The 15,346-nt window shown below is 42.1% G+C and overlaps 1 protein-coding gene and 1 pseudogene across 1 annotated transcript; both read left to right on the top strand.

Annotated features, from left to right (window-relative positions):
• The first annotated feature begins 328 nt into the window (after positions 1–328).
• On the top strand, positions 329–2,193 carry LOC143133516 (nuclear factor 7, brain-like; annotated as a pseudogene).
• Positions 2,194–8,743: 6,550 nt separating this feature from the next.
• LOC143134555 (DNA repair protein complementing XP-A cells homolog) lies at positions 8,744–15,346 on the top strand. Its single transcript, XM_076295018.1, has 6 exons — positions 8,744–9,236; positions 9,356–9,466; positions 9,770–9,875; positions 10,660–10,825; positions 11,701–11,818; positions 12,038–15,346. The coding sequence occupies exons 1-6, from the start codon at positions 9,077–9,079 to the stop codon at positions 12,190–12,192; spliced, it is 816 nt and encodes a 271-aa protein (XP_076151133.1). The 5' UTR covers positions 8,744–9,076; the 3' UTR covers positions 12,193–15,346.

The following is a 15,346-nucleotide window of genomic DNA, read 5'->3' as shown; positions in this document are numbered from 1 at the left end:
CGAGGCGGGTGAAGCAAATTTCAACCGTTTCCTGTTGGTTGACGAGGCTTTCTGCGCAGGCTCAGGGGACGTAGATGTAACATAGGCACGTAGTCTGACTCGTGTAACTCTTGTGATAGCTGCACCGAGAGATAAATTACGTCACGTTAGCATTGATTTCGGAAAAAAGTTTATTACTCAGCCGGTAAGTCAGTTACGAGGTTATGACGCCAATCACACAATGTTGTAATATGAACGAGTTCATGAACTTTCGTTCAATGAACGCGTTCAGGCACAACACTGGGGAGGGGGGTAGATGAAAGTTGACATTTGCCCTGACTGAATACTGATGAATAATGAAGCCGAGGCCCACTTGCGGCGCCGCAGTGAGTTCGTGGGCTACCGTTGCATTGTGGGGAATGGAGTATTGGTGCGTGCAAAACAGCAGCCGGCGGCTGTGGCCTGCGGGCCGGTTCTAATACTTAACTAATATCATCCCGGGGGCCGTAGATAATTCATTCGGGCCTTGACTTTGACATGTCTGCTCTAAGCGATGCTGGGTAACGTCACTTCTGTTGACTTTCAAACAAAACAGAGAGCTAGCTCGCTACTTCCTCCCCCTCCATCCCGTGTTGCTCCCGTGCAATTGAAACTCTCCTAAACGCGCATCTCGTCTGTGATTTGCTATGTTTTCATGGGCTAGGTTTGCCCAGGTTGTTTTTGTTGCCGTTTTTGGAGCCTGGGCTGTCCACAGAGACCGCGTTTTTTTACAGTGTATTCAGCATGTGAAATGCTGTCATCATAGCAAAAGTTAGCTGCTTTGAAGAGCTTAGAGTAAAAAACACATTGCTTTGTTTACTCTTTTTGTTTAATATATCACCTCAAGTGTGTTAATATTCTAGAAAGATTAAGGGTCTGGCCACGGATAATGAAAAAGGCCCAACTCAAGGGGCGGCACCAAGCATGCATTTGAAAATCTCACTGCACGCAATTGGATAACACTACGACCAATGTTTACTGACTGATTCGTTGCAGCGCTAGTCATCTGTTTAGCTCGCCTCATGGCCTGCCTATATCAGATACACCGATGTGATTGGTTCCTCGCAATGCAAGGGGTAAAAGTAACGTGCCTCATTGCTCATTGCCAGAGTGTCTCGCAAAGACAATTCAATTGTGCTTTTGTGAGAACTCTGGAATTTCCAGGGTAGTTTTGTCCTACGTTGTAAACATAATCAGAAAAATAAAGTCCCATGAAAGAGTATAGGTGTTTATAAACTTTTGGCAGGGAGTGTGCTGTGGGGGAATTATTATTGTGCTTGGGTTAGTTTTTATGAGCAGAGTCGACCTATATGCTATCGCACTATGTCTGTCTGTAAATGAGTTTGTCTCAGCACTAGAAATCACTGAAGCCAGGTATACCAAAAAAGGTGTCTACCCTGTGGCCTTGGGCTTGTCAAAGAGGCTCACAGCAACAGAATGTGTCTTTAATAGCACACATTACAGGTAATTGTAGTGAGGAACATGGAAATGTTTACATGGGTTACATAGTCTTACACAGACAGTTTTTATAAAACAGTCCTCACAAACATTTCGCATAGCTTGTATCATTTTGTTTCAGACAAAATACATTTCTTAAGCTGCCATGTCTTTATTCTGTCTTAGTGAATGTGACTCTTGATCTGGACACAGCAGAAGCCTATCTAATCCTGTCTGCTGATGGGAAACAAGTGAGACATGGCGGCACACAAAAGAATGTCCCTTACAACCCAAAATGGTTCAATCTTAATGTAAATATCTTGGGAAAACAAGGGGTTTCTGCTGGCAGATTCTACTATGAGGTTCAGGTCAAGGGGAAGACTGATTGGGACTTAGGAGTGGCCAGAGTCCATTACCAGGAAGGAGAAAATAACTCTGAACCCTAGGAAGGGATACTGGACAATATGGCTGCGTAATGGGAATGAGTATAAAGCACTAGCTGATCCCTGTGTTCCCCTCTCCCTGAAGAAGAAGCCCCAGATTGTGGGGGTGTTTGTGGATTATGAGGCAGGTCTGGTCTCCTTTTATGATGCAGACTGTTGGTATCATCTCTACTCTTATGCTAATGTTACCTTCACTGAGAAACTATACCCATTCTTCTCTCCGTGTGATAATGACGGAGGTAAGAACTCATCTCCTCTTATCATCTCCTCAGTTTCTATCTGCCCCATCAAATGATGTATATAATAATGGGTGGATGCTTTATTAAAGTTAGACTCCAGCAGTTTATTACACCCCCAAAACTCTTCTGTTAGTCACAATAAATACTCAGACATATTTCTTTTTTCATGAAATAACCCGTCATGACCTTATAATGGTTTATATGTAACTTTAAACCCTCTTTTTCATTTTGGGAACTGGGACCTATCTAGCCCTACCCCCAACACACTGTTCAAATACTGGCTGCTGCAGCTGACAGTTAGCTAGCTTGCCTGTGTCTTTATGAAGAAGAATAAATATTGATTCAGTACCTAAGGTATAAAGGACTTAAGTTCAAATTTGTATATTGAGGCTGTGATTGGTCGACTGTGAATGCAAAGCCATGACATGACTTCTTACTTTACTTGTCTTGTAAAACATAAATGACATCATACAGACATAACAAGGTGAAGGTCTTTGAGGATAGACAACTTATTTTTCATATGCTAAACCCCAAATGTTGTGATGTAGAGATCTTATACAAATTCATTTCACCACTTTCATAAACACATATATTAGCATATTTACATGATTGTATACACAATGGTTATTTAAGTTGTGCGACAAGTACATTTCAGTGTACTGGGTACTAAGCTTGGCACAGAGTACTTAAGTCATCGGGTAAATGAGTTGTAAACATCAATGCTTGAGCTTTTACATTTTTTAAGTTCGAGATCTTGTTATTCACACAATGTTAGACAATACTGTAATAAACAGCGTGTCTGTGTTTTCTTTTAGACCATGATTGATAATCACTACACTTTTAACATATAACATATTTAAATATAGACTGCAATTGTTTGTGCTTCTTTATATACTCATATTATAGACTGTAAAATTAGATGTTGGACCAGGGGTGGGCAACTAATTTCCCCAAGGGGCCACATGACAAACTGGGACTGTTGAGGAGGGCCGGACCCAAAATACCGAACTCAAGTCTGAACTCAATTCTGTCCAATTCTATTCTGTTCTTGTATAACATTAAGTAAATCATATGGTTTTGTTTACTACTCGTAAGAACAGATGAAAATGTGAGGGAGACAAAGGAAAAACAGCAATAGGCTATTTAATCTATGTCCAGTATTTAATCCTCATTCTCGAAAACGATTTTTTGACATTGACATTTATTTTTTCAGTTTTCAAAGACTGATATAAAAAAGTACTACAATATCTATATAATTAGGCTAGGCCATGAAAATGTGAAGGAGTCAGTACAAGCATAGGCCTGTGCCACCATTTCATCAACACTCAGCAATATTTCATCATTAAATCATTACCATCATTAAATTAACTCTATGCAGAATTACTATGAAAATGTGGAGCAGACAATAGTAGGCTGTCATTAGTTAATCAACATGCACAAAGAAAACTATTTAAAAAATGTAGGCTATGTTTTTGCTTTAACTTTATGCACAAAACTGTGATTGGTCAACTCGCCCTCTGTGTTGAGCCGGCTGCTTCAAGCAACCTGTGGGTAGTAGCATCATACTAGTTCGCTAACATAAGCTTTGTAAATAAACTCAGACATATTTTGGTTACAATGACGAGGTTATCCGAATGTAAACTATCTATCTGCCAGTAACGTTTTGAAATTAACACTTCGTATCGCCAACAAACAGCAGGAGTTCGTTCTGACAACCTTTGCGGTGGTGAGCGACGCAGACATAAGACACACAAAACTTTGAAAGGTTTACGCTGACTTAAAGGCAACTGCATTGTGTCGACGCAGAAGCATAAATTCTATTCACCAGCACATCAGTGAGGGTGTTTACATAGTATGCATCCACGCACAAATGTATGGGCGTACAAATAGCAGTCGCTTTCAAAATAAAAGCAACGATATTGATTTGCGTGCATTATCTCTATGCTAGGCTCTTGACTATTGTTCTTTCACGGACCTTACGCGGGCCGGTCAGGGAAAGCCCACGGGCCGGATGTGGCCCGCGGGCCGTATGTTGCCCATGTATGTGTTGGACTGTTCAAATGCATTGTTTTAAAAGATCTTATAGTGAATCTTTGCCAATAAATGTAGTATTTCCAATCAAACATCTGCACTTGGTGGAGTGTTATTTCCTAATTATGTTCAACATAAAGGATATACAATGGAATTACTTATTTTTTGAGTAGTGTGCCAAATTCACAACTTTTTACCAGATGGTTCTATGGGCTGCCATAGACTCCCATGGCAGAAGAAAGAAGATGCATTAAAAATAAGAAAACATAGAAACACAATGGGTGCCCTCGGAGCTTCACTGCGATGCCATGACAACATCAGACACATGGCTGTAAACAGTCACAGCAAGTTTCATGTTAAGCAACGAAAGATTGGCTGAGATATAAGGTCACTTCCTGTTTGGCGGCTTCGCCACCAATTTCGATTAGTTGTAACGGATGAACGATTTTGAATACGACTTCAAAAAGCAAGATGTTTGTGATGCTTGGGCTGAAGATGGTCTATGCCAAATTTGGTGATGAACAGACTGCTTACAGTAGTAAAAAACACCGCTAGTAAGTTTTAAATACATCAACAATTGCAAAGATGCACTTTTGCTAATTGCAGTGCCCAAATACCCATAGAAGTCAAAGGTCACCAAATTTCATGAGTGTCCTCCTAGTCCATAGTCCATGTACCAAGTTTGGTTTTGATACATGAAGCTGAGATATGAGCTCACTTCCTGTTTGCTTCGTCATCAATTTCGATAGGCTGTTACAGGGGAACACTTTTGAATATAGCTGAAGATTGTCACCGAATTTGACTATCAGATCAAATTAGTGACCTGTGAATTTTTTTGTGTGTTTTTGATCAAATCCAATGTCACAGGGTGCACTGAACTCGGCTCAGTCCAAGAATTCCATGGCTGGAATTGCCATGGCTACCTTAGACACATGGCTGGAAGCACTCACTGTAGGTTGTATGTCAAGGAACCAAAGATTGGCTGAGATATAAGGTCAATTCCTGTTTTGTGGTTTCGCCGACAACTTTGATTGGCTGTTGCGGGCGAAAGCTTATACCTTTGTGAGGCTTGGTCTAATGATCATGCCATTACACATGATCATTGTGTAAAGTTTGGTGAAGATTGGACAAAATTAGTGTCCTCTGAAAATGTTGTTTCACCTTCGATAAAATCCAATATGTCGGAAATTGATGTCATAGGGTGCGTTGAACTCGGCTTGGTCCAAGGATTCCAAAGTGCGTAGGTCAAACGTACGTGCATGAATGCCAGCCCAACTTTGACCTGTTGTTGGCGCTAGAATGCTCGAGCTGCCAACATAAAACCTGGTGAAAAGAATCATGGGAATGTCCCCAATCAATGGCAAATTTTAGAATGTTTTACCAGACTGTTCTATGGGCTGCCATAGACATCAATGGCAGAAGAAAGAAGAAGATGCACAATAATAACAAGAAAAGATAGAAACACAATGGGTGCCTTAGTAGCTTCGCTACTTGGCCCCCAAAGATAGAAACACAATGGGTGCCTTCACAGCTTCGCTGCTTGGCCCCCAATAATAATAATGACTGTATTTCTGAGGAACTGCAAGGTTATGGTTATGGTTATGGGACTTTGCAGACGCCTTTGTCCAAAGCGACACACAAATACAAAAAACAACATAATATTTAAAATATAACAGGGAACAGATTAAAATGTTGGTCAAACTATAATAAGGAGAATAGCAATAATAAACAACAATGTCAATTCAATAAATAGCCTAATAAAATTGGCAAATGAAGGAGCAGATCCAGTCAGTGTCCTATAGGCCAAAGTAGGGAGCCAATGGAGAGTAACTATGAGAGGAGTTACATGTGTCCTCTTTGGCTGATTGAAGACCAGGCGTGCTCCAGCATTCTGAATCAGCTGTAATGATCTTATTACACAAGCGGGTAAGCCAGCTAGTAGTGAATTACAATAGTCCAGCTTGGAGATGACCATGGTTTGAACAAGAAGTTGTGTGGAATCTCGTGTCAGATAAGGTCTGATCTTCCTAATGTTGTAAAGCATAAACCGACATGATTTTGCAATAGAAGCTACATGCTCAGAGAAGTTAAGTTGGTCATCAATTACAACGCCCAAGTTACGTGCCAATCTAGTTGGGGTCAGTGAAGTTGAGTCAAGTTTGATGTTAATCTGTTTGGGAATAGCTGTTTTAGCTGGAAACACCAAAAACTTAGTTTTTGAGAGATTAAGCTGAAGGTGCCGATCTTTCATCCAGGCTGAAATATCCTTAAGGCATGCAGAAATCCGGTGGGAAACGCTAGAGTCATCAGGTGGGAAAGACAGGTAAAGTTGAGTGTCGTCTGCAACAGTGATAGTCAAATCCATGGGAGCGAATGCTCTCACCTAAGGAAGTGGTGTAAACAGAGAAAAGCAAGGGTCCTAATACTGATCCCTGAGGCACACCTGTGGTGAGGTCATGAGACTTAGATACCTTTCCCTGCGTATGACACGTTGAAAATACGCCCTTTAACCCATTCATGCTGGATCCTGCACGACGCAACATTCTATCTCAAATGCATTTTGTGTTTTTGGACGTTACGTTAATGCACGTAACTTTTGACCAGTATGTCTGATTGTCAAAAGGTATAGACCTCTCCAGAATATATCCCGCCTCCTAACTTCCGTATCCATCCAACTTCCGGCCGTGGATTGTCTATGAGAAATAACATGGCGTTTCGAAATATCATACCGGTAAAACATCTGTAGGTAGCGAAGTTGAAAAAGCTGGTGGGCAGATTGGCCTACACACTTCTGCCATATAGTTTCCACTGGATTTTTTGATTGTCGGTGCCGTTTAAGTAGTATACTATAGACTATACTACTTAAACGGCACCGAAAATCAAAAAATCCAGTGGAAACTAGATCGCAGAAGTGTGTAGGCCAATCTGCCCAGCAGCTTTTTCTACTTTGTCACCTAGGCCTACAGAGTTTGACAGGTACGATCTTTCAAAACGCCATGTTATTTCCCATAGACAATCCACGCCCGGAAGTTGGATGGATACGGAAGTTAGGAGGCGGGATATATTCTGGAGAGGTCTATACCTTTTGACAATCAGACATACTGGTCAAAAGTTACGTGCATTAACGTAACGTCCAAAAACACAAAATGCATTTGGTAATTGCAGCGCCCCTAGGGGATAAAGGCCACCTGATTTCTTGAACGTCCCAAGTCCATGTAGACCTACTAAATTTTGGATTTGGTCAGTAGCCAAGGGACTAAATCCCACCCTCCAGCATCCTGCAATACATCCGGCCCACCTACTGTCAAAACCATGCCAAAACTAAAGCTAGAATATTTTAGAACTCAGAGAGCATGTCTGAGAGAATCGAAACTGAGAAGGACCTCCAAGAGAAAGGGAGATGACAGTAGCCTAGAAATCTAGACGCACCCTAGCAGCGGCAAATTAATTTGCTCAGCCTGTACGTCTAGTATCGAACCATAGGAATTTCTATTAGCTTAACACCGTGGATGTTCTCCAATCACATCGCTCTATTTCGTTAGAGAGTCTTAAGGCGGGCTTAACAGGATAACGACAGTCCTGTGACGGTGAACAACAAGGAAGGTGGCTATGGCGAACGAAGAGCGGTTGTTTGAATCAGCGTTGGCGTCAACTTTGGAGGAGTTGGACTTGTGCTTTTCTTTGAAAGTTGAGCAACACAATGCACTTAAGTCATTCCTTTCTAAGAAGGATGTGTTTGCCGTTTTGCCTACCGGATACGGATATGGTCGTAGCGCTGGCCTATTGCATGCCTAGGCAGTTTGAAAGACAATTCTCTGCCCGCCCCTTGGATTAAGCTAGGTGAATGATTCGATGCCAGACTATACATCTCAGTGATATAGGATGGCCCCGCCAGGCTAAGATGACAGTGCTCTCGGTTACAGATTCTGAGTTTTCATTATCAAATTCTGGGTTTTGATTCTCAATACAACTGGCATTAAAGTGATGCCATACGCTGTTTGTACCCCCAGGTTGTTAATAAATCTCTGCCATGAGTTTATCAATTGTGGTAACATCACCAAAATGTGTACCCTAAGGAACAACAATGGACCCCAACCGTACCTCCTTTTCTGACTGCAGTTCATATGATATTTTTAGACTTGGGTATAAGTTCGTATTCTCTGCAATTTGTTTATTCTAGCTGAAGAGGTGATGCGCCGCATCATGCTTGAGTGAGCATGATGCATCATTTTAATTAGAAGGAGCAGCTAGGACAGGAGGAAGGATGGAAGGAAGGGAGGATAGACAGAGAAATTATCTGCACCCACTGTGTTCACTTGCTACACGTTCTTGCTGATATGATAGCACCTGTGACATAGGCTACCCACCAAACAAGAGAACACTAGCCTACATCCAAAAATCTTTCGAATATCATCGCGAGACGACGTGCAAATTGACTAGGAATTTGCCCATGGTGTCATGACCTGTCCGTATAACTTCCCGTTACAACTCCACTGCCATAGAGGGCGAGCATGAGCCGACTATTTGGTGGCTAGTTCAAACGAAGAAATTGCAGTTGTTTAATTAACCCTTTTGTTACCGTTGGCCCTGCTGTATGTTTACGATGTAAGAAACTTCGTGTATGTTAGCTCAAAATACAGCTTTCATATACCCTATCAAGCTATCGGTGTTTGTTCTTACCAGCGCTCGTTCATTGTTAACATTGTTGTAATGTTAGCCTGCCGGTTTTAGTTTAGCCTGATCAGAGACGGTTAACTATAGAATCTTTGGCCTGATTCTTATGACTGACAAAAAGGTCTGCTAGTCGGTCCGGTCCGGTCCCGGCCCGTCCCAGCCTCGTCTAAACGGCGTGTGAAATAGGCCTTTATTCGTGTTTGGTAAAACAAGAGTTTTAATTTTGTGTCAAACATGGAGGAAAAGGCAGGAAAGGCATCTCATGATCTGCCAAAAACAACGTCCGAGCCTTTGTCAGCTTTTATGTTGGCTAAGATAGAACGCAATAGGCAACGGGCACTAATGTTGAGACAAGCACGACTGGCGAGCCGACCGTCTTCAGCATTGGGAGAAGGTAGGTAAGCTAAGTCATTCTGGCACAGGTGTACGCGTCCTCATATTTAACAGATGTATTGGAGAAACCTTTTGCAATGGCGACTCACCTCTAACGAATCCCCGTCATACATCTTTCAGGTGGGACTTGTGCAAAAGTCGCCAAAACAGTTGATTCGGGAGCAGGCTTTTTCATTGAAGAGGATGATGAAGAAGACGGACAAATAGCAAAGAAACTGACCCAGCAGCCAGGTACGGACTGGAAACGTCAGTGTTGAGAGGAGGCCCACCTACCCTCTCTCTCTACCGCGGTCTCTCTGACCCTTTGCATTTCCCCATGTTATGTTCTGCGTGCTGCTTACACTAAAATTGTTGGAGTTTTACTTGTTGGCCTACTTCATACAATAGGCCTATTTGACATAATGGTGGTTTTGTAGTTTTGTTACTTTATTAGCATTATGGTGAAGTGTTATTGAGATGTCTCCTGAATTAACGATGTAGTTCATTCTGTTTCTCAGATCGTATGTTAATTGAATGTAATTTCATGGGTTGCAGCTCCTGTAATCGAATCTGAGTATCTGGTGTGTGAGGAGTGTTCCAAGCCATTCATGGACTCTTACCTGAGCAACAGTTTTGATTTAGCAGTATGTGACAAGTGCAGGTAACCAAACACTTTCCATTTTAAACAACGATTTTCAACACAAACAATTTTAAATAATTAGCTATAACTTGGTGTGGTTAAAATCCGCACCTCCAAAGCCACTTAGGCACATCCCCCAAAATAAAGAGAACATGTTCAAGGAAGCACCTGCATCTATCTGCAAGCAGTAGTATTTTTCTTCTCTGTGTGTGTGTGTGCACGTGCACACATGCATGATTAGGGCCAACGGTTTACAGCTGTGGATAAAACAAGGTGAAGGTCTCCAGTACATGTGTGTTTTTCATAGATGTCATTTAATCTACTTTGTGTGCTATGGTTTACTGGTCAAGCGAATGTGTTTTAAGTTATGCATAATTGGTCATCAGAAATGACAAGTGGTAGGCGTATGTGTAAAATGTTAAATAAAAATGTCATGAAGGCAGGCAAAAAGAAAAAAACATAGGTTGTGCAACAGGATGTATTTAATTGCTGGACGACGGGTCTCTGGTTTACCCCTCTGCACTGATTCAAGCCTAGCTGTATGGATCTGTATTTGTATGCATGTTGATGACTCTAAACAGGAAGGCCCTCAATTCAATAACAGCAGGTTAAGACGATACAAACAAGTAAAGACAAGAAAGTAAAGATAAGAAGAAAAGAAGACAAAAAAAAGATAAAAAGAAAAAGCTTAGAATTACATTCAAGGATAAAAAGAAAGAAAATATAAATTAAAGTTATATGAAGCAAGCATGTTATCCATCTTTCAACAAACCTTGCTGTGTGTTTGTACTTCTTTGTGTTTTAGGGACAATGAGGTGAAGCACAAGCTCATCTCTCGCACAGAGGCGAAGCAGAACTACTTACTGAAGGACTGTGATCTGGACAAGAGGGAGCCACCACTACGCTTCATTCTCAGAAAGAACCCCCACAACACTCACTGGGGGGACATGAAGCTCTACCTCAAGCTGCAGGTGGCCTCACACCCCTTCTACTGGGCTTACCTAAGCCCCTTTCAAACATGCACTGGACTCCGGACAATATTCCGGCAATGAGACGGGCGGGCTAGACACATTTACTATGAACACTGGGATTAGGAGTGAGGAAGTTGGTTCAGTGTGCTGTTTTTAACCTACCAAAGTCCTGTAAAATCGCTGCTGCTGCTAGGCCAATATCAAAACTAAATAGTTGATTTCCTTTGTCTACTTAGGTAAAATGTACATGTTAAACATACGGTTGCATATTACATGTACAGCAATGGAAATGTTGAAAATAATTGTATTGCAGGTCATTCAAAATGATTAAGAAAGTGCTATTACAAATATTGGTGAAAGGTGACAACCAGTGTGGTCCCTGTGGAGCTGGTCCATGTTGAACTGGAGTGACTGTGGTTTCAGGTGGAGATGCGCTGTATGGAGGTGGTCTATGTTGAACTGGGGTGACTGTAGTTTCAGGTGGAGATGCGCTGTATGGAGGTGGTCTATGTTGAACTGGGGTGACTGTGGTTTCAGGTGGAGATGCGCTGTATGGAGGTGGTCTATGTTGAACTGGGGTGACTGTGGTTTCAGGTGGAGATGCGCTGTATGGAGGTGGTCTATGTTGAACTGGGGTGACTGTGGTTTCAGGTGGAGATGCGCTGTATGGAGGTGGTCTATGTTGAACTGGGGTGACTGGTTTCAGGTGGAGATGCGCTGTATGGAGGTGGTCTATGTTGAACTGGGGTGACTGGTTTCAGGTGGAGATGCGCTGTATGGAGGTGGTCTATGTTGAACTGGGGTGACTGTGGTTTCAGGTGGAGATGCGCTGTATGGAGGTGGTCTATGTTGAACTGGGGTGACTGTGGTTTCAGGTGGAGATGCGCTGTATGGAGGTGTGGGGGAGTGAGGAGGCGCTGGAGGAGGCTAAGGAGACACGTGAGGAGAACCGAGAGGTCCAGAAACAAAAACGCTTCAACAAGAAGGTCAAAGGTAAATAAACTGACCTATGCTTTGTCTTCAATAATGCAAAATCATTTGTGTGTGCGCTTGTCAAGGATGATTTATGTGCGCATTCAACTGTTGGTCTTAATCAAATACACACACAGACTCACAATGTTTTAAATGAACTATTGGCGGGTTCACTGACTGACACACACTATATGTTTACCACAACCCACTCAGTACAAAAACCCAATGTCTCTTTGGCAGAGCTGAGGAAGGCAGTGAGAAGCAGCATGTTCCGGAAGGACACCAGCATCCACCAGCATGAGTACGGCCCTGAAGAGCTGGTGGACGAGGAGGAAGACCTCTACAGGAAAACCTGCACTAGTTGTGGTCATCAGCTCACCTATGAAAAGATGTAGCCTGTACCTGCCATCGTCGGATTACATAACAGAAGATAACTACAGAGAACATCTTCACCTGGGACCAGCATTTGGACCTAAGGTCACCTGCTGTGTGGCGCTCACTTCTTCACCTGGGACCAGCATTTGGACCTAAGTCACCTGCTGTGTGGCGCTCACTTCTTCACCTGGGACCAGCATTTGGACCTAAGTCACCTGCTGTGTGGCGCTCACCTGTGTGTGAGGATGGCATAAGTCTCAGGGAGCATATCCAGGGGTCATCTTCAGAACTAACCATAAAGCGTCCTCGGGGCATTTTCTCACCTAAAATGTATTCTGCATCAGGTTTACTATGGCAGAATCCTATGGATTATTTCCCTTAGAAACGCGACCTATGAGTACACCAGAACATCTTCTCTGAGGTCCCTGGCTGATTACCTTGCTTCAGTAAGGTAAATCCTCTAACGGGACCACATTTGGCTGTGGGTGAAAAAAACAACTGACAGACCTCTTCATGGAGCAGGAGCTATTATGGAACAATTTAATGATTAATGGCCATTAAAAATGCATATTCCTAAATGTTTGATTTTGTTACAGAATTGTCTACGGTTTTCTACATGTAACTTTTTTTCATACACCTTTTCAACATGCTAGATCATCGTTTTATCTCATTGTGGAGTAGTTCTTTGTGAACAGCACTTCTACCTGCAGTAGCCAATCCCTTTGCTGCTAAATTGAAAGAGCCCTGAATCTCAATCTCTGATTATCAATTGTACCTCTAATGCTGTGTCACTAGATGGTGTTGGAGAGCAGTTACTGTCGGAGCGGATTTTTTCAATGCAGATCTCCATTTAAATGTTCTTCTTTTAGTCTAGGACTAGGCTTAATACATACCGGATACATTAACACCGGATTATTAATTAAGGATAAATTAAGGATGAATATAAATACTATTGATGTTGATTATGTCAGTACTAGTGTAGATTTCTGTTGGTTAAAATGTGTTAAGTTGTAATCTGCCCTGCCACCTGTGTGCTCGCCCAGGCTGCCTCTTTGGAGGCTGCCCTGGGTTAACAGGAAGCTCACGTCTACTTTAACCTTGTGGTACCTCACCCCAGGAGCTTGGTAACTCACTCGTTGTAGAGAATCCATCGGCCGTTGACTGAGAAATTCTGAAGGGGAGTTCAGTTTCAGGTGCATTTTCCAGTTTACGACCAGTGGGCAAACTGCTAGCAGATGCATTCCGCTCTCTCACTGCTTTGCACTTGTTTATCTCCACAGAGGAACATCTTGTTTCTCTGAACTCTAGGAAAAAAGGAAAGTAATGCATTTTGGACTATGACCTAGTAGGAAGGTTACAAGGAATTCATAGGGAAGGCTTATGGAAATGTGATAAAAATAGCATTATTGTATACTGTTACAATGACATTGTGGTGTGGTTGTCAGGTTCTGATTATGGTTTGGGCGAAAATAAATTGTGTAGGTTGGTTGAGCTGTTCCACACTAGAGATTTGTAGCCATATGTGTGAACCTGCTTCCTATAAGTATGGGAAATGATGCTGTCATGAGTATGGAACTAAAGTGTGTCATATCAGCATTCTCTATGCTTGTCATAGGTCATGAAGCACCATGTAGCTTATTTACTATGGAACTCTTTATACCCAGGGAATTCTCTGACTTTCAGCATGGAAGCCTTTTACCTTTTCAGACTTAACTTAAAACATGGCAAACTTCTCCTCCATTTTCCAAATTGGTAATAAGGTAAACTTGGGTAATTCTGATGACTTGCTTCATTTAACTGATTAGGCCTGTGATGCTCCACACAACCATCCTGCATTGATGACCGTTGCTCTGAGGATTGTAACTCCAGAGACTGTTGAGCAGGCTGGAGAGAGACGTGGCAAATGAGACAGACCACCTGAAATGTATTTAAATATAAGGACATGGCTGGTGTGTGGGCCGAAGCCGCCAGGGCCTGTTCACAGATGTCTGACATACCTTAAATTATTGATGACAGCTCTACATCATCCTTGGCTTTTTTAGGCACTTGTTACCCAGAGTACAACCAAAGGGCAGGACAATAAATAATATCAAACATGGCAGTCAAAGTTATTGTCCCTGATTGGGTAGGGCAGAATGTGTAGTCAAGAAGATCAAACTGCCAGAACTGACTTCCAGTAATGATTCCATAGCCCCAGGAGTGAACCTATGTTCAAATGAGCTGGTGTTGCAGGGTTGTGCTGTTGCTATTGTTGTTGTTGTTGTTGTGCTGGATGGGTAGTTAACATGGTATGATTCCATAGCCCCAGGAGTGAACTCATGTTCAAATGAGCTGGTGTTGCAGGGTTGTGCTGTTGCTGTTGTTGTTGTTGTGCTGGATGGGTAGTTAACATGGTATGATTCCATAGCCCCAGGAGTGAACTCATGTTCAAATGAGCTGGTGTTGCAGGGTTGTGCTGTTGTTGTGCTGGAGGGGTAGTTAACATGGGGGTTATGCCACAGGGATGGGACCAGTGTCTTGGAACCTGCTAGTGTGGTCTCTTATAGTTATTTCATCACCAAATTCAGTTGCAATATAGCTGGGGTCTGTTAATGTTTACTTAGAAATATCCAAAGTAACTTACAACAATAACAATTAGTATTGAAGCTTAAAGTGGTCAAATAGAATTAAAATAATAATAATGGACTAATACTATAGTTTTTCTCAGTCACTTTGGCGCAATTCTCAGATCAGAATTGAAATTCTCAAAACTGTTTGTTCAAACTCCATATTATCGTCACTTGTGCAAATCATTAAAGTAGTTTCTCCCCATCTTGAACAAACAGCAATGGTTTAGTACGCAACTGATTTTGTACAAAAGTCTGTTTTTTACATTTCCAATTGTCATGTTGGTCAAAATGCACTATAGTTCCATGCTGAATAGTCCTACCCCATAAAACAAATTGGCCTTATTTCATCGCTTGAGTCATTACATGCAAAAGTGCTGAACTAGTTGTCATGTCTGTCTAGCATATATACATATATGTGACCTGACAGACAGAAACATCAGGATGTATAGAAAGATGTACAGTGGTGCACAGCTCTGACCAAGGGGTGCTTTACTGTATATTGGTCATTTTTCATTTGCACAATGCTGTAAAAGCCTTTGTTTTATTTATACTGTCACAATGTCTG

This window comes from Alosa pseudoharengus, unplaced genomic scaffold (genome assembly GCF_046254945.1).
Source record: "Alosa pseudoharengus isolate Yale_2024_CS ecotype anadromous, Long Island Sound unplaced genomic scaffold, YU_APseudo_1.1 YU_APseudo_1.1_scf_2, whole genome shotgun sequence".
In the NCBI taxonomy this organism is placed as follows: Eukaryota; Metazoa; Chordata; class Actinopteri; order Clupeiformes; family Clupeidae; genus Alosa; species Alosa pseudoharengus.
Note: the sequence above shows the minus strand (reverse complement) of the source record. Positions and strands in the feature narration are given on the sequence as shown.

What these genes read in the sequence shown, in the direction of transcription:
- LOC143134555 (XM_076295018.1), top strand. Translation starts at nt 9,077, where the DNA reads ATGGAGGAAAAGGCAGGAAAGGCATCTCATGATCTGCCAAAAACAACG. An exon ending in GTCTTCAGCATTGGGAGAAG is followed by an intron (nt 9,237 to 9,355) that starts GTAGGTAAGCTA and finishes TACATCTTTCAG; the next exon opens with GTGGGACTTGTGCAAAAGTC. An exon ending in GCAGTATGTGACAAGTGCAG is followed by an intron (nt 9,876 to 10,659) that starts GTAACCAAACAC and finishes TTTGTGTTTTAG; the next exon opens with GGACAATGAGGTGAAGCACA.